The sequence below is a fragment of the Dicentrarchus labrax genome, unplaced genomic scaffold, assembly GCF_905237075.1.
Source record: "Dicentrarchus labrax unplaced genomic scaffold, dlabrax2021, whole genome shotgun sequence".
Classification (NCBI taxonomy): domain Eukaryota; kingdom Metazoa; phylum Chordata; class Actinopteri; family Moronidae; genus Dicentrarchus; species Dicentrarchus labrax.
The window spans coordinates 180,001-198,819 of record NW_026136995.1 but is presented as its reverse complement, the minus strand read 5'-3'; the positions used below and the strand labels follow the sequence as shown (position 1 = coordinate 198,819).

General features: G+C 38.1%; 1 protein-coding gene across 1 annotated transcript; it reads left to right on the top strand.

Annotated features, from left to right (window-relative positions):
• The first annotated feature begins 8,454 nt into the window (after positions 1 to 8,454).
• Positions 8,455 to 16,897, top strand: LOC127361019 (sodium- and chloride-dependent betaine transporter-like). The gene is made up of 7 exons (XM_051395583.1): positions 8,455 to 8,605; positions 10,662 to 10,796; positions 12,251 to 12,388; positions 14,229 to 14,340; positions 14,928 to 15,060; positions 16,083 to 16,217; positions 16,781 to 16,897. The coding sequence occupies exons 1-7, from the start codon at positions 8,455 to 8,457 to the stop codon at positions 16,895 to 16,897; spliced, it is 921 nt and encodes a 306-aa protein (XP_051251543.1).
• Positions 16,898 to 18,819: the final 1,922 nt, after the last annotated feature.

Genomic DNA, 18,819 nt, shown 5'->3' with positions numbered 1-18,819 from the left:
ACAGGACATGCCTGTCAAGCTTTTGCAACATAATTAGAGATCAGGTTTTCAGGCCAGGTTAAGCGTTGTAAGGCTAAAAGGTATGTAAGACATGAGAAAAATTGGGTCTATTTCGACAAACTTACAGCTATTTCGTTCACTGACAGGGAAAGGAGCATTGCATGTTTAACAAATTCATTGTGAATCCATTCATCAATGGGGTGTGCAGGACACAAATTGAACATGTCCTCATACATGAAGATCAGATCTTATCCTGCAGTGGACAAGTGATAACAACAACAACAATAATGATAATAACAATAGTAGCAACACGGAGTCATGGGTCCGGGTCAGAAGTGGCCGACGTTCCCATATTATTCAGGTGTTGTTCATGTTATTGTAGTCTTTATTTGATAAACATAGGTTACTGTTGTAACTGTAGTCTTTGACAGTGTTAAGGTGAGGTTAGTTTAATGTTATGCTTCACACAGACACCGTCTTTGCATGCAACTAACTCCCTCTTAACGGCACCGTTAATTTCCGATGACACACACATATACACACCTAAATTCGACCTAAACTTCAGCACACACATGAGGAGAGGGAACTCAGACCCCCCCGCTTCTCCATACTCTTTGTCTCTCACCAACACATGTTTCATGCTCAGCCAGGGGTGGACTGGCCATCTGGCATACCGGGCATCGTCCCGGTGGGCCGTTGACCCAGTGTGGGCCGGTCCGGTCTGCTTTGTTTTTTTGTTGATTTAGCTAACCTAGCTAACAGCTGCTAACGTCAGCAGTCTCTTGTTGCCATAACAACAGTAAACATTGACATGGACTAATGAGCTGTAAATAGAGATGCAGAATCAATATTGTAAATACAGATGAGATACTTTGAATTTTAGCACAAAATACAAGAAAACCTATAGGAAATAATTAGTTTAAATTGCAATATTTGCCATTGAATTTATTGTAATATTTCAATTCATAGGGTTAGGGTTATTGACTTAATAATGTATCCATGTCCCTCTCAGGTTGACCACTTGACATGTGAGAGCCTGAGGAGTTGTTCCCCCTCGATCCATTTTCAAGGACTTGCTCTCTTACTGCCTCCACTTCACCACTTTCTGGCTACTGAGACGTCCCTGATTTGTTGAGTATGTCATGTGTCTTATAATGTTATATGAATTCATACTTGATTTGTGATGATGACTTAATAATGTTTCCATGTCTCTTTTAGGTTGACCACCCTATATATGAGACCCTAAGGGGTTGTTTTCCCTCTGTCCCCTTTTGAGGACCTGCTTTGTCTCCTCCATCATTCACTGGGCCACTTTTGGGTTCCTGAGCTTATTTCATGTGGTGAGAGGAATCCAATATGTGTATGTTTAAAGGTTTATGTGAAGAAACATACTATTTGTGTGATAAAATGACAATTGGTAATTCATAAATGTCTCTTTATATTCTCTGCTACCATCATCTCCTGTCAAACAGGTTTTCCTGACCTGCTAGAAGTTCTTCTATGATGCTTGAGAGAGAGAGAGAGAGAGAGAGAGAGAGAGAGAGAGAGAGAGAGAGAGCTTCATCTTGACTTTGTGAGTTTATTATGCAACTTGTTTTGTCTCAGATTGAAACAAAAGGTTTGATTATGATTATTTCCTGGTTGAAGATTTTCATATTGATGATTGTAATTTCAAACATCTGCATATCTTTTAAGTTCAATTAACAGTTATGCAGGTAGGCCTTAGGGCTCTTTTGAGACTTCGGTCATCCTTCATGACAGATACATTTGTTCACTAAGTGTCACTACATCACAAAAAGGCTACTTGTCAGTACACAGATACTGAGTACAAGTTCTGTTTGCTGTTTCTTGCAGGTCATGAATTTGGTGAGGAGTGGAGCTGGCTGGCTGCGGACGAGGAAGTAGGGCAATATATACATGTGCACATACACGTATATGAGAATGCATATCTATTCAGACCTGTAATTCACGCCTTAGGCTTTTTCACACTGCTATAGATAATAATTTTTTTTTCAATTCTCTATTTATGGTTTCACAATGACTGAGTCACCGTTAAAACAAATGAGTTTCAGCTCTAATGCTGCTACTGTCTGTAATATGTTTCTATTTAGATTATTTGTTTGATATTTTGTTATTATTGTCCGAGTCTGGTTTTAACTAATGCTGGGCTTACACCAAAAGATTTTCACAGTCACAGACTAAAAACTGAAAGGGTAGCATGAGGGTTCTTCCCGTTAGTCTCGTCCCACCCCTAGTCATGACATAACTTCTGTTGTGATTTGACACTATAATGAATAAAGACTGATTGATTGATTGCTATAGCTGTCAATTTTAGTCCTTGAGTTCATAGTTACGTGCTTTATTTGTTAACTGCTATCAAGGAATATGACTCTCCTTTGTAGTATGCATGAGAGGAGATGCTGCGAGATTTGTGGACTTCTATGTAGTGTCTGCTGATAATGTAGTGGGCTGGTCTGGACAGAAAATGCCAGGGAAGAATTTTTGTCCCAGTCCACCCCTGTGCTCAGCTGAAACATTTGGTCAGAGGACAAAGGACACATACCTTTTCTGGAGTGCAACTCTTCATGCGCACACACACAGACACACAGACACACACACACACACACACACACAGACACACACCTTTTTCCTCTAGCTTAGTTCCTTTAAGTTAGTTCATACATTGTGTGCTTTTTATCTGTTTGGCTTTAATTATCTCTTTTAATAAATGCTTGTGTTTTTTTTGTGAGGCTGATCAATCAATTATTGACTGTCGTTTCCCTTATTTAAGGGTGGTGCCCCGAGGAACTTTAATATTAATTAAAGTCATTTTCTATTATCTTTTGATCATTAATAAACTTTCATAACCAAAATGAATTGATTACACCAATATAGTTAAACCACTGTTGTATCAACAAATGGTACCACTGTGATTTATCATAGCGCCGACACCAAACCAACATGCTGCATCTAATGTAGCCTATTGATAATAACGTCTGCCTGTGTGCCAGGTGCACCTTTGCTCTAAATTCTTGCCACCGGTATGATTAATGTCATAATCCAGGTCCTAGGCCATGACAAATACTGAGGAGGACACAATAGATGGCGAGAAATTAATGAATTTATTATAGTAACTTAAACAACTGAGGTAATAAGTACATGATGTGTAAATGTTGGGATGGAGCCAAATGAGAGAGAGAGCCAGAGCGGTTTTTATCTTTCATCTGGTTGGCTGCTGATGGTACCTTCAAGGACACACAGGAAAAACAATAACTTGTCCACCACATTATATTACAAAGTGATTGATTGAACTGAACTCTATATGCTAGCAGGGTGTTTCAAATGAGCTAGCTATCAAACCATTACTGTATATTAGCTAGCTAGTTAGTTATTGTTTTGCTTTGTCCCAAAACATTAGCTAAGTAGCTAATAAGCAGCTGACTAACTAGTTAACGGTTAATGGAGATTAGCTAGTGTTTTGCTATCATGAGCTAACTTAAGATGCGTATATATATATATATATATATAAAATTAGGTAGGTAAAAGAGCCATAGAGGCCAAGATCTACAAGAGTAGATCTGATCCAAGGTGCAAACTATGCAAAGATGCCCCTGAGACAGTCCAGCACATAGTAGCAGGGTGTAAGATGCATGGCTGGAATAGTGTACAGGAACATCTGTACCCAGTATGGAATAGAAGTACCCAAATCCCAATGGGCCGCACCACAGAAGGTGGCTGAGAACAACAGGGCCAAGGTGCTGTGGGACTTCAGCTTCCAGACTGACAAACAGGTCCTGGCCAACCAACCAGACATAGTGGTGGTAGACAAGGAGCAGAAGAAAGCGGTGGTGATAGATGTGGCCATACCAGCAGACGCCAACATCAGAAAGAAGGAATACGAAAAGGTTGAAAAGTACCAAGGGTTGAAAGAACAGCTGGAACATCCAAGGAATAATATCAGAAGCCTCAGTCCAGAAGAGCGCAGTCCTAGGAACAGCTAAGATACTGCGCAGAACCCTCAAACTCCCAGGCCTCTGGTAGAGGACCCGAGCTTGAGGATGACACAGATACCACCCCAAGAGGGTGAGAGTGTTTTTTTTTAATATATATAAAACAAGCAAAACAAATACAACCTATAATGCCATAGACTTAAGATGTGACTACATATATATATATATATATGTAGTCACATCTTAAGTCTATATATATAGAAAGTTGAGGTTCTGACTGAGATCCGTCCTTAGGGACATAGTAAGGGTCAACAGTGTGTAGGATTTTAGTGGTTACACTAGAGTTACATTTTTTACTATTTGGGTGGAGTTCATTTTACTCCCTTTAAGTGTAAAATCTACACTGAAAAAAATGTAAATATTAATTATAACAATTAACTACAATAATCTCAATAATTTTCAAAAATAACATTTATTTTTGCCTTTTCATGTGTAAAACAATGCACAATCTTATCGTCATATAAATCATACAAATTAAAGGCAAAATGTGCTTTGAAATGTTCATCAAATGGCTTGAGGGAGTGGTTTTCCTGGCATGAAATGAGATGCTTATCCATGACACGTGATGTAGAAGCTGTCGATCCAGTTCTTCTGACACCCAACCACGAGGAGGTATGGTCGTTGATCCTGCTGGTTGCGGATATGATCCTCCAAACTGTAGCATGACTCAGGTTGAGATAAGGAAAACTATATTATTGACTTGATTACTCAAACATCACCCTGGCTAGTGTGAGAAAGGAAAGCCTATGAAGACAATTTTATTCACTTTAACAATCCTAATTTACACACGTGGCTAAGAAAGTGATGTGACAAATTATTATAATCATCTTAATAGTTTTTGGAGACTTTGGTCCCCCAGGTGGTGGTGAAAGAAGATGTATCAGCAACAACAAGGACGCAATTTCTTGTAGGCTGAGGACAAAAAATAATCTCAAAACTCTTCAAATTAATGAGAACAAAGAGGCATTATGAGTCCATCTATTGCTCATATTCATTAAAACAATCAGATCAACTTTCAGAGACATACAGAATAAACCAACTACCACTACAAGAATTACTTTCAAATTTCAAGTAATTCTAAACATTTAATTCCAAACTTACCAATCTTTTGGTATCCAGGAATCTTGAGAAGGTGGAGAGGATATCAACATTTCTACCTGGGTCATTAACAAGCTTCTGAAAGGTCTCTAACCTCTTCTGCAGAATCTGGGAAAAAGAGCAATAAAACATTAAGTCCAGGTCACACAGACAACCAGATACAACACACTGTGACACGTTTTTGTGGCCCCTGTGGCCCCTCACTGTATGTTAAACAGTGGTGAAGGCAAAAAAGGGCTAGCAACTAGCTCTAACCTCAAACAAGACTTTATAAAGTAAAAATCAAAGATTTCATTGTTATTGCTTTGAGCTTGCATGGGAATTGTTGTAAAGAATCACTGAAGTTGGAATGGTTTAAGTTAGTGACTAACGGTAAGCTAGCTGCCATAGACTGCTAGCTAAATGTTAGCTAATCATCTGGAAAAAATGCTGTTCAGTCCTGACAACAAACCGGGCTTTGTAAGTAACAAATTCTCTGTGGAAGTTTTATTATACATACTGCAGTTCACAGAATCAATTGTTTCAGTAAGTTTGACCTAATTGCACTTTCTGTGTAGAGCTGCAGGAGTGGAGGGAAATGGTGCCAACTTGTCTCCAACTGAAAAAGTGAAATGCGTTTCTTCTGTGAGCAGAGTTTATTTATTATTTATTTATCTATGCAGAGGTGGGCTAACACCAGAGAGGGTTTGCTAACACTAATATTATCAACTCTGTCGAATAATGCCAACACTGAACAACATTTAAATCAGAAAGTGTTCAAATTACACTTTGGGAGTGAAAATCCTCTCAGAAATGTTTAACCCTGAAATTTCAGCACTCCAAATGTTGCTGTGTATTATAAGAACAGACAGACTAGAAAGGGATGCACTGCCAGTTAGCACAACAACTCAACCCAGGTTTACCTGATTGTTTATCCTGCAATTCACTCTCATGGTGTTTTTTGTCTGTTTTCATGACCAGAAGGATTGTTCATAATGATGCTAATTAAGACCGAAACATACTTACCATCTGAGGATCTCAGGCTTTGACATTCAGTAAAAAAATGTAAATGTCTTCTCTAACTTATTTTGATTTAAATATTTGTTTTCTAAATTATTATTATCAAATGATCATACTTTATATGTAACAAATGCATTTAATATTTATTAGGGACAGAGCCAGCGACCGCTGGAGGTCCCTATTGTTTTTGCTTGATTTCCTGTTATTATTTTTAGCGCCTTTGACTGCGTTTTTGCCCCCCTGAACATATAAGAAAACTCACTTTTATTTGGCAAAGAGGTCAGGCCTGGTGAAAAATTTGATATTCTATGCGTCGCTTTCGGGTCAGCCACTAGGTGGCGCTACTTTCATGAAAAGTGCGTTTAGGCTAATAACTCCCGCATCGTTTGTCGCACATTCAAAAACCTAATATCCACGCGTTTGGTGAATGGAGCTGAATCTTCCTATATAGGCCACGCCTACTTCCGCCTATAATTTTGTCTTCGCTATGTCCATAAACTACTTTTTTGTTTTCCTCCAATGCTCTTTGTCAGATTCGCACTAAATATTTCACATAGCATCTGGAGACCGTCCTAATAAAAAAGTAATTTGAAGAATTTTGATATTTAAAAAAGTACGCACACTATAAAATTAGAACTTCCTGTCGATTTTTCATCAAAAAAGGAAGTGAACTATTTCTCCACATTGGTATGTCCGATTGACACGAAGCTTGGGTACATAGTTCCCCATGTCTTCCTTAGGCATCGTACACAATTTCAGGCCATCACCACAAGGTGGCGCTATTTAAAATGAAGAAGTTTATATCTCATCAGCACTTGTGATTAAAATGAAACTTGTTATGATGCTTGCCCATTGCTCTCTGAGGCTAGCTAATAAATGTGACAACAATCCGCCACTAGGTGGCGCTCTGGTGGCATGGTAAATCACTGTGCGGAGACCATAATAGGTATGAATATGAAATTCACAGGGCACGTGTAGACTGGTGCCTGAAGCTCACATACCAAAAATCGTGTTTGTCATGTTTGTAGCATCACCTACAGGATTTAAAAAAAGCAGCCCCGGCTACACGTTTTACCGATATATATGAAACTTGGTAGGCACGTGAAACGTGCCGAGATCTAGGAAAAAGCCTCCTGGACCCATACCCCAAACCCCAGGGGAAGTCGGCCATTTTGATTTTGATTTTCACTTTCGGCAAACTTTTTGCGTTGTATTTGAACAAACTCCTAGGGAATGCATCGGATCTGCTTCAAAATTGGTCTGTACAGTCAAAGTATGTTGCTGATTAAAAGTTGTGCTATTTGTGCATGTACGTTGAAGGGCGTGTCCGTGGCGTGCCATCAAAGTCAGCCATTTTGAATTTTTTGGTCATTTTCTGTGATTTTTCGTGTTGTATTTGAACTCCTCCTCCTAGGGAATTCATTGGATCTGCTTCAAAATTGGTCTGTACAGTCGAAGTATGATACTAATTGAAAGTTGTGCTATTTGTGCACGTACGTTGAAGGGTGTGTCCTTGGCGTGCCGTCAAAGTTTTGAATTCAGCCATTTTGAATTCTGTGGTCATACAAACTGTAGATGAAAAGTTGTACTATTTGTGACTGTACGTCAAACCACATGCCAGTGACGACTTGTCATATTCAGCAGATTCACCATAAAACAGTACTCATAACTTCAGTGTGCAATGTCCATATATATTCTGTAACAGTCTCGCCCTGAACACTTCCTCATAACTTCAGCGTACGTTGTCGAATCTCAATGAAACTTCATGTGTTTGATAAGAGTCCCGCCCTGAACACGTCTACATGACAATATTCAGACATAGTGATAGCGCCACCTACTGGCAACAGGAAGTAAGCGCTGCATGGTTTTGATTTACATGTAATGTTCATGTTGTGGTCCCCACGTGTTACGACGGCACGTGACGCGGCCGCAGCACGCCCCAAGTTGCGTGGAGTGTGAGGTCCCACCCAACGCTGCTTGCAGCTTTAATTTAATTTATTATTCTTATTCTATTTATCTTCATATCAATTTTATATATATATAAATAAGTAAATGTTCAGAGTATTTCTCCAAGCCCTGGAGCAAAATCAACACAAGTAAGATTGTATTAGATGAACAAGATGAATGTTAGTTACACACATAAAATGAGATGTTGAGCCAAATAAGCAAACCCCATCACCTGGAAATGAATCAACTAATTTGAATCAGCAAGCAGAGATAACAAACTTCTCCTAGCAAACATTTCCTAGACCTGCTACACCTGCCCCTTCAGGTACATCCTTGGGAAACAGTCATCCTTGCATCTACCCATTGTGACTCCCAGCTGACAGGGGTGTGCACAGTTAGTATGGATCAGGCACACACAGAGATGCAGACCAAAGTGGAAAAGAGGGAACAATGGAAGAAGAAAAGGGAATATATTCTGACATCAGCAGGCAACATGGTGGGCCTGGGCAATGTGTGGAGATTCCCCTACCTGTGCTATAAGAATGGAGGAGGTAAGCTGGTACACACTAAGTCATTATACTGTAATATTTGACATAATCACACCTTTCATAGAAATCACTAATGGGGTCTTCACAGGTCCGTGTATGTTTTGGTCATTGGATTTTCCTTTCAGAAACGGGTATTAAAAAACAGAAAATGAGTGGTTATTTGATTTTCGTTTTAAAATACAAAAATTATAATTGAAATACAAGGTGTTTTTCTTTTTCATGGTCAAAAAGGGATGAGCGAAATTTAAAAAATGATTCGATTTTCATTTTCTATTTCATATAACAAAAAATAAAATCACTAGAAAAGAGAAACGGAAAAAAGGCCTGTTTTTTCATATTCTGAGACCGGATGTTGTCATTTACAGGACGGTGCTGTGTAGAAGAAACAGTAGGCTAGTAGACTGCGGTCAATCCAGCCCTGAGTCCGATCTCCGTGGTCAAATCAGCCGCACTTAAATTTAGAGTGTACAAGTATTCTCAGCATTATGGGAAATGCGGAGAAACAGCGTATTTACTTCCGGTTTTCAAAATAAAGGTATTTAGAACAGTAAGCTATAATTAAAATATGTTACATAAAAGTGTTTCATGCGCCCCTGATGAATAAAAAAACACTTTATATCAAGTATCTTTACTGCACCAGTGTGGAGAAATGCCAAAATAAAAGTCTCATATTTATGCCTCCAGAGATTGCATATTTGACCATATTTGAGGTAGTGTAAAAACATATTGCTCAGTGTTTCCTGGCTACTGATGGTATATTTGACTTTTACACATATGAGACTACAAACATACTTAATATCAAGCATTTTTACTGTACCAATTTGGAGAAATTCAACAATAAAAGTCCATATTTGTACCTCCAAGTGGTATTTTCATATATTTGAGCTGCTGTAAAAACACTTTGCTCAATAATTCCTGGCTATGGATGGTATATTTGACTTCTACACATCTAAGATTACAAGCATGCTTAATATCAAGCATTTTTACTGTACCAATGTGGAGAAATTGAAGAATAAAAGTCCCATATTTGTACTTCCAGATTCCATATTTTCTTATATTTGAGCTACTATAAAAATGTAAACTGTATGTGGAACCAACTGCAACAGCTGTCACACTGAATAATCTAAAAAATAATATGTGAGGAAGAGACAGTAGGTAGTAAGTATGGTGTTTTGAAGTTAAAACTAATTATTTTTCCCTTTTACCTACAAATGGACACAGCAGAGATGCAAAATAAGAAGAATGTGGACTGGCATTGCATTTTGTGTGAAAAGTAAACAATAGAGAATTGTGTAGGATTTTGTGTTTAGTGTTTAGTGTTTATATTATCAAGATGTTATTAAACATTTGTGTGAAATTTTGTCATGATTACTGCAGCATTATTGAAGTATAATGAAAATGCTTCACCCATAGCCAGGAAATATTGAGCAATATGTTTTTACAGTAGCTCAAAAATATAAGAAAATATGGAATCTGGAAGTATAAATATGGGACTTTTATTCTTCAATTTCTCCACATTGGTACAGTAAAAATGCTTGCTTTAAGTATACTTGTAGTCTTAGATGGTAGAAGTCAAATATATCATCCATAGCCAGGAATTATTGAGCAAAGTCTTTTTACAGTAGCTCAAATATATGAAAATATGCCACATGGAGGTACAAATATGGACTTTTATTGTTGAATTTCTCCAAATTGATAATAAAAATGCTTGATATTAAGTATGTTTGTAGTCTCATATGTGTAAAAGTCAAATATACCATCAGTAGCCAGGAAACACTGAGCAATAGGCTATGTTTTACAGTAGCTCAAATAAGAAAAACGCCTTGTATTTCAATTTTAATTTTTGTATTTTAAAACGAAAATCAAATAACCACTCGTTTTCTGTTTTTTAATACCCGTTTCTGAAAGGAAAATCCAATGACCAAAACATACACGGACCTTATCCGTTATTTATTTCTATTTATTCAACTAGTGCAGAATAGTTGGAGAAAAACTTCTTTGAGATGATCCAGTCCTCATCTTATTATAAAGCATCATTGGTTTGTTTCTGTGTGTGCAGGCGTCTTCCTGTTGCCTTACTGTTTCTTTGCTGTGCTATGTGGCCTGCCACTCTTCCTGCTGGAGACTGCGATTGGTCAGTACACGCAGGAGGGCCCCACCACCTGCTGGATCCAGCTCTGTCCACTGGCACAGGGTAATCACGTCATTCATTGTTAATAAAGAACATTTCCCAAACTCTGTCAGTCTATATATTTCAAATATGTGTTATGAGCTCTATTGGCACAGAGGAATCAAAGTCAAAAAAGTCAAAGTCAGCTTTAATGTCAATTACTTCACATAAACCAGACATACAAAGGAATCGAGAGGACGTTTCTCACTCTCCCACGGTGAAACAGATAAAGTGCACAGGCACAACAGATAAGATATTTCCTAATACTAAAAGTAAACATTCAATTTCACAACAGATAAGACATTTACTAATGCTAAAAAGATAGACAATAAAATATCAAATATACAATAATGTGCAAAAAGGCAGTTGGTAATGGAAGCAAGAAATTCTGTAAGATAAATATATTAATATATATTATAATATATTAATAAGACATTTGTTGAAATGTGAAAACAAAAGGTCACCAGTTCTTTAAAATTCTGTTTAAAATTTAATTTTAAATTGGCTTCCTGAGGATATGTATACAGGATAATAAAGTAGTCAGGCCGCAAAGTGAAGAAGGGTGTGTATATGCATGGGTTTGGGGCGTGTGTGTGTGTGTGTGGGAAGGGAGGGGTGGGGTGCACTCAATGAACCGAACCAGTTCAAGAAACAGAGCTAATTTGGTGGGAAAACACTATATGAGAAAGTCCAGGATCCAGTTACAAAGGGATTTTTAACTTCAACTTCCAGACCAGCTATTGGAGAATGATTGTGTTTATTGTTAAACTGATATCAATGTTGTTATCCAAGTATGGTATGGCTAGGTAGAGGAAAGAGGAATTGACATTGCCTGTGTCTGTATCAATGCCATTTGAAGTTATCTATCTATCCATATCTCTGGGTGGTCAGCTGTAGTCTGAGATAGTCCAGTTTATTGTCCAGGGAACAGACATCAGCGATGAAAACAGTTGGAAGAGCTGGTCTGCTGGGGTCATCCTGTAGCTTAGCATGAAGACCAGCTCATTTGTCACATTTACATGAACACCTTCGGCGTATCTTTGTTGGAATGGAAGAAGTGGGCAGTGCCATGAGCTTTGCACCATGGTCCGCGTAGGGTAAGACAGCACAGCTTCTTGGTATTGTATGGAAGCCGGTTTTTCTATTCTAAAAATTGAATAGTTTTTTGGATCATTTTTGGAACTTTTACTGCCTTTATTTGATAGTGATAGCTGAAGAGTGACAGGAAAGTTGGGCGAGCAATAGGAGTTGACATGCAGCAAAGGGCCACAGGTTGGGCAGCTGCGGCAAGGACTCTGTCTTTGTTGATAGGGCACAAGTTCTACCAGATGAGCTACCAGGGCCTCTTTAAAGTAACATTTAACATAATTTTTACCGGACCTGTAGTGGCCGCTGTGTCCATGTGCACTGCCATATTTCTCAGTGCTATATCAAATAGGAGCTTAAACCAAGGTATCTTGGATGTTTTCTCCCTGCAGGGACTGGATACTCAACCATAGTGATCCAGCTGTATTCCAGAATCTACAATATTATCCTGGCCTGGGCCATCCTCTACTTTATCTACTGTTTCAGAGACCCTCTGCCATGGGCCACCTGCAACAATCCCTGGAATACAGGTCAGTATAGGCTGAGGAAGGCTGGATGTATACTGAATACTGTCGGATGAACATAAAGGCTGCAGCAGAACATGGTGAAACATTTACATAGTTTCTCCCATATTCTTGAAAGACTGAGCTGTATTCAAAAGGTGGAAATCTGCACTTTCACCACTAGATTCCACTAAATTCTACACACTTCCTTTAAGAAGTGAAAATAATACCCATATTATGACATACCGATGATCAATGAAGATTAAAACTTAAAAGCACAGTATGATGTCATTTCTGCCATTAAGGATCTTTCACATCAAAAAAATAATGTGTAGTGATGTAGTTTAACCCTCTATGGCATGGTGTTGCCCTCAGGCAACAAACCACTATTTTGGCCCACACACCCCCCCTTTAAATTTTAAAAAATAACTAATCAAATTAAAAGCTTGATGATAAGTCTGTGACCAATGAAATTTGAGGTGGGCGTCGGTTTGACCATTTGTCTGTGGCGGGAACAGTCCTTTTTGGAACCATCGCAGGCTTGGACACACTGCTAGCAGAAGGTAAGATAAATTTCACTTTTTAACATGTTTAAATTTGAATAACTTTGTATAAATAATATCTGTGATGTACATGAATATGTGAAGAAGCATATTTGATTGAGTAAAGACACTTTTTGTCTTTATTTATATAGTAAAATTGTAGTTTTTCCTTCGTTGCCTCAGGGCAACATTGTGCAGTTAGACCACTTTTGTTTGAAGAAAAACATTCTCATGGATGGAGATGTGCAGGGATGCATAGTTATTACCATGATCAATTTTTTTGCTTTACTATCTACTATTACTCACATGAAATGTATGCACAAACATTTTATGGGTGTAAGGAAGTTGATCGAGCAGTTAGGCTTATTCCTTCTGACAGTGAGGACAGCGAGCTTGAGGAGAGTGACAGTGAGGAAGAGTGGACCCAAGAATCAGGTTTGAGGGAGAATAAGGAGATCAGAATCAGTCAGTAGAGTAACATACTGTATGTAATGAACATGCATGTGCGTGTGCGTGCGTGTGCGTGCATGGGTGAAGAGAGGTATATGACCTATTCTAATTTTAATCTTCCCTTTTGGAACAGATGGTCTATCTCTTGACAAAGAGTCTGTGGATGAAGAGGAAAGATGAAGTTGATGATGATGCATCAGAGGAAGATGTTCCACACTTACCCCGGTGGAGAACACCCCACAGTGCCAATATCACTGATTACCTAGAATGTCATCCTTCCTGATTAGTACATGTCTCACTATTGGTCTTTATTTTATCTTTTTAATTTTGAGTGAATGACTAAGGCTCAGTGTGTTCCTCATAGTATAATACTTGTTGAAATTGTTGTTATTATTGAAATAAAACTTATTCTAATGTATTTATTGCTTGTTTGTTCCTCATTTTATCATTTTATGATTGATATATTATCAGGGACCCCCAAGCTCCCAAAAACAAGGGTGAAATATTTTTTTCCTCCTAAAATAAAAAATCATGCCATAGAGGGCTAATGATTTCAGTAGCACAGGATCGTGGGCACTGTTGACTTCATTGTTAAATAACCATCATCTGCAATGAAAATTAGATTATTATTATTCATGTTACGTTTAGTCACAATTGCTGACTTCCTTTCCTCACTCTTTGACTTATCCCGTATTCCCTGGAAGTTATAGCATCTAGAGGCAAGTAGGAAACGCACTGTTTCCTTGAATAAAGTTACAGATTTGTCTGGGTTTCAACATTGTTGGAAACATTTGGGGTAATGTAAGTACACAACTTGACAAAATGTTCCACATTATGAATTTAATCAGTGTGATCATCTTTCTTCCTATCAACAGACAGATGTGTGGACCTCACCTCTTTAAACAGGACGGCAATACACAGTGGCAACCTGACAGTAAACTGGACCTCTGGAAATCTTATCAAGTCTTCAATCTCTGAGTTCTGGGAGTGAGTCATGTTGTCACATCAATCTCACAGGACAGCAGCAATGGATGAATTATATAGTAAAGTAAAAACGTCTATTGTTAAAGGTCCTATAGAAGTCTGGATGCTAGAAAAAAAAAATTAAAAACATACCGCATAACACCAGCCAGCAAAGTAACCTGCAAACAGCAAGCCAGTCAATTTACCAGCTAGATCAGCCCTGGGAGTCTGCATGAAGCTAGCTGAGAGTAGCGAGCAATTTGTCCATGTTAGGAAGCAAGCTAAAACCACAATATCACAACATGGACTCGTTTACAGATTCCATTTATAAGGTAACGTTAGCTAGTGTTTAACACTGTTTACATTGTAGAACAGCGGAGAGAGAAAGCACTTCACATCCATACATGAAACCTTCACAAAGGAATCAGTCCAGCTATAATAGGGAACCGAGAATGTTGGGGAATGTTGCAACCCTTTCATAAATTGGCAACAGAAAGTGATCAATCTATAGTTAAGACGTAAATGGCTTCAGAATATTACATATGGCACCTTTAAATTTGTCAAGTCTTCATGTGTGTAACCATCACTGAGTGTCTGGTCTCCCCATACAGAAGAGGAGTGCTATCCATGTCTGGGGGAATTGCAGAGGTTGGTACAGTACAGTGGGATCTGCTGCTGTGTCTCTTGGCCTGCTGGGTGGTCTGCTACTTCTGCATCTGGAAAGGGGTCAGCTCCACAGGGAAGGTTTGTGAACATTGATGTGAGGATTTAGGGGACAAACCTGTCTCCTGTCTTATGCTCTCATTTTCTTTGACGAATGCATGTTGGACAAAATGTAATAGTGTTACACAACTGATTGTGTACAAAACACTGCAAACTGTGATATCTTTTGGGTCCAGGACGATGTCACCAGTTTGCCACTAGACTATTGATAATAACATCTGCATGTATGCCAGGTGCACCTTTGTTCTAAATTCTTGCCATTATATATATATATATATATATATATATATAAAATCATATATTACCTGAAGTTATCAACCGTTGCTCCGTGTTAGGGTGGCCATTTCTTTCACAGGACACTATGCATACACGGGGACACGCAAGCAGATATTTGTTTGGTATGGTACGGTTTTACATTTTAATGTTTTTCCACCAGATTACATAAAGGTGCATACACATACCACATAGCTAATAATAAATATACAAGATACAGCTCATGACAACGTGCCCTTCCAATGCAGATTACATAGGTCTAATAAACATCATACAGAAACTGTTCTTAATGTTTTTATCTGGATAGATAAAGCGTAAAAAAAATACAGCACCTTCTGTTTCAGATGTATAGGCTTTGCCGATACCCAGCCCTACTGGTAACACCTGTGTTAGATCACTTGCACCTAAAAAGGTAACAAAAAACCCTCATCTCTGGCAAGCAGAAAGCAATGTGGAGAAACAACCCAGTACAAAATCAGAAAAGAGAATGTCGGAAATGGAGAATAATTTGTCTTCAGATTCACGTTAACATTCAAAGAAAGTCCTTGTATTTACACATCTCATTCTTCCCATTGTGCCAACATGACAATAAAGAAGCATTAGCTTTTGATTTTGTTTCTGTTACTGCCAACATTGCAGAAGGACTGCTGCTCAAACATATAGCCTACAGCCCTGCTCGAAGGAGTAACATACACTAACAGGAGTCGAGAAGCAGTGTTTGAGTGACTGTATATGGCCAACCATATACTAAAAAACCACTGAAATTTCAGGTGGTGTATTTCACAACTTTGTTCCCCTATGTGATGCTGATCATCCTGCTGATCAGGGGGTTGACGCTGCCAGGAGCCTGGCAAGGTGTGGTCTACTACCTGTATCCAGAACCATCCCGCCTTGCAGACCCTCAGGTAAGACACCTTGGACAACCCTGTCTCCTGGGAATTACATTTGAATATTACTAAATTGGATTGGATAAATTGGATAAATTCATAATTATGTATGATATGGTCACCTGCCTGGATTATGTTCAGTAACAATGTTTATTTACATTTACTCTTTCGGGTGGATGGGGACGTACAACAGTCCAGGATTTGCGTCCAGACTCCTGTAACAACAGCACTTTGGTTAAGATCCTGATTTTGGTTAAGGTTAGGGAAAGATTGTGATTTTGGTCAAAATCTTTAATAATGCTCAAATCACTACAAATGAATAGTATTTCAATGATGCTTATTTTGGCAAAAAACAAATTAAATATAATATCAGTCAATATTTACTGATATGTTTCATATTAACATTTTTACAACTTGCCAGGTACGATAATTAACATTTGCTAATTATGTTAATAGAAAACATAATTCAGTCAGTATTTAATTTCCTTCAAAACATACTGTATTTTCTGTTAAAAACTAGTTATGTATAAACATTATTTATAGGGCTGTAACACACAGGGATTTTTATCTTTGTTTATCAGGTGTGGATGGAGGCTTGCACTCAGGTCCTCTTCTCCTATGGTGTGGCAGCAGGAGTCGTAACTACACTAGGCAGCTACAACAAAGTCAAGAACAACTGTTACAAGTACGCCATGTAATGAGTACTTCTGCTAACACATTGGGAAAATTGTGTTATTGAAGTTTTGCTAAACAAACTTTTTAATTTTTAATGTATCCCCACAATGTTGTGTTAGTACTGTCAATGACAGGTTGCCACGTGCTGCTCTGTATATGGGGTTGGTATGTTTTCCGACAAACATTTCTCAAGTCTTTTCTCTTGTGAAGCAAAACACACACTTTGAAAAGACTTCCTAAAAAGCATTTAGTTCTCACTTTTCAAAACTATTTTTGTCCCCTTGACTCCCTTTTTGTCCTCTTACTGCAGCCACCATAGTACACAAGAGAAGATCTGAGGCCTTACTGTATACTTAATCAGGAGTGTTTTCAAAAAGTATGCTTTGCTTTCACAAGAGAAAAGACAGTGCTGGGGTATATATGATTTTAGTAATTTCCCGGTCTGGATAAGTATGAAAAAAAGAGAACAGTATGGAAAAATATTTGTTTTTCCTGACTACTGCTAATATTCAGAATTTCTGTTTTGTTACAGTTGCTCAAGGTGCTCACAAGACGTTAAAGAAATAGAAATAATAAAAACTATATATATATATAGAAAATATAAAAGTATAAAAAATAGAAAGCTTAACAATAGGACATAAGGAACACAAAATTTCTATAAATTTCTGCAATTATGGATATTTTCAAAAAGTTTAGTAACATGTCTGGCTACAAAATTAATTTTAGTAAATCTGAAGCTATGCCACTGGGAGCCCTAAATGCTACATTTGTTCAGGAGAACTTCCCTTTCGGATGGTTGAGATCTGACTTTACGTATTTGGAGATAAAAGTGTCCTCAGACTTGAGGGATCTGTGAAGATTTAATTTTGCCCCAATCTGTACTTCAGTCAAGAGAGACCTGGAGCGATGGTAGAACTTACCCCTTTCCCTGTTTGGTCCAATCAGTCTCATTAAGATGAATATGCTACCTCGACTCTTATCCCCTATGTAAATGCTCCCCTTATATCTATCAAAGAAAATCAACCAACAAAATCAAAAATCAACTTAGAAAAGACATTTTCCAAATTTATTTGGCAAGGCAGAAAATGTAGGCAGAGGCTTAAGATATTACAATTACCTACAGACATGGGTGGTCTTTCTATGCCTAATATATTGTTTTATAACTGGGCCTGTCATGCACACCATTTCTAGCTTTGGTTACATTCATATGTTAAGAGAGAGACCTGTATTGATTCCTGGGCTTGCCACCCTTTCTTCCCATGGAGCTTAATCACATGTGAAACAAAGAAGATAAATCCAGAAGTAAAAGGCAATCTTATCATTTACATCAGTATCAGGATGTGGCATGATATATCTAAATACCTGGGAAGGAAAATGTGAAGTCTTTACTGTCTCCCATAACTCAAAATCCTGATTTTCCTGCAGGTGTCAGCTCACCCACATTCCTCTCTTGGAGGGACAAGGGAATTCATGTAATTGGCGATTTATTGAGAGATAATACCTTACGGTCCTTCAAGCAGCTACAGGAGACATTCAGTATTCCCAAGCACCATTTTTTTGTGGTATTAACAGATTAGGCACTTTGTGTCTTCACAGATCACCTCTTTCTCTAGCAACATCTCTTACAGTGGTGCTAAGAGATTTCTCCTAGAGCGCAAAAACAGAAAACATTTTATAGCATCATTTTACTCACTTCTTGGTTCTTACCATTTACCAGACATCTCTCATAGATGGGAAAAAGACTTGAATAATGAATATCTTGAGGATGATTGGCAGGCAACTATTCGCCTGATCAGGTCCACATCTACTTGTAACCGGTTGAGAGAAACTCAGTGCAAGATACTGCACAGGCTGCATATTACTCCTGTTATTTTAAACTAAATTGACCAATCCATTTCTCCTCTGTGTAACAAGTGCAACTTAGAAAGGGGGACGTATTTCCATT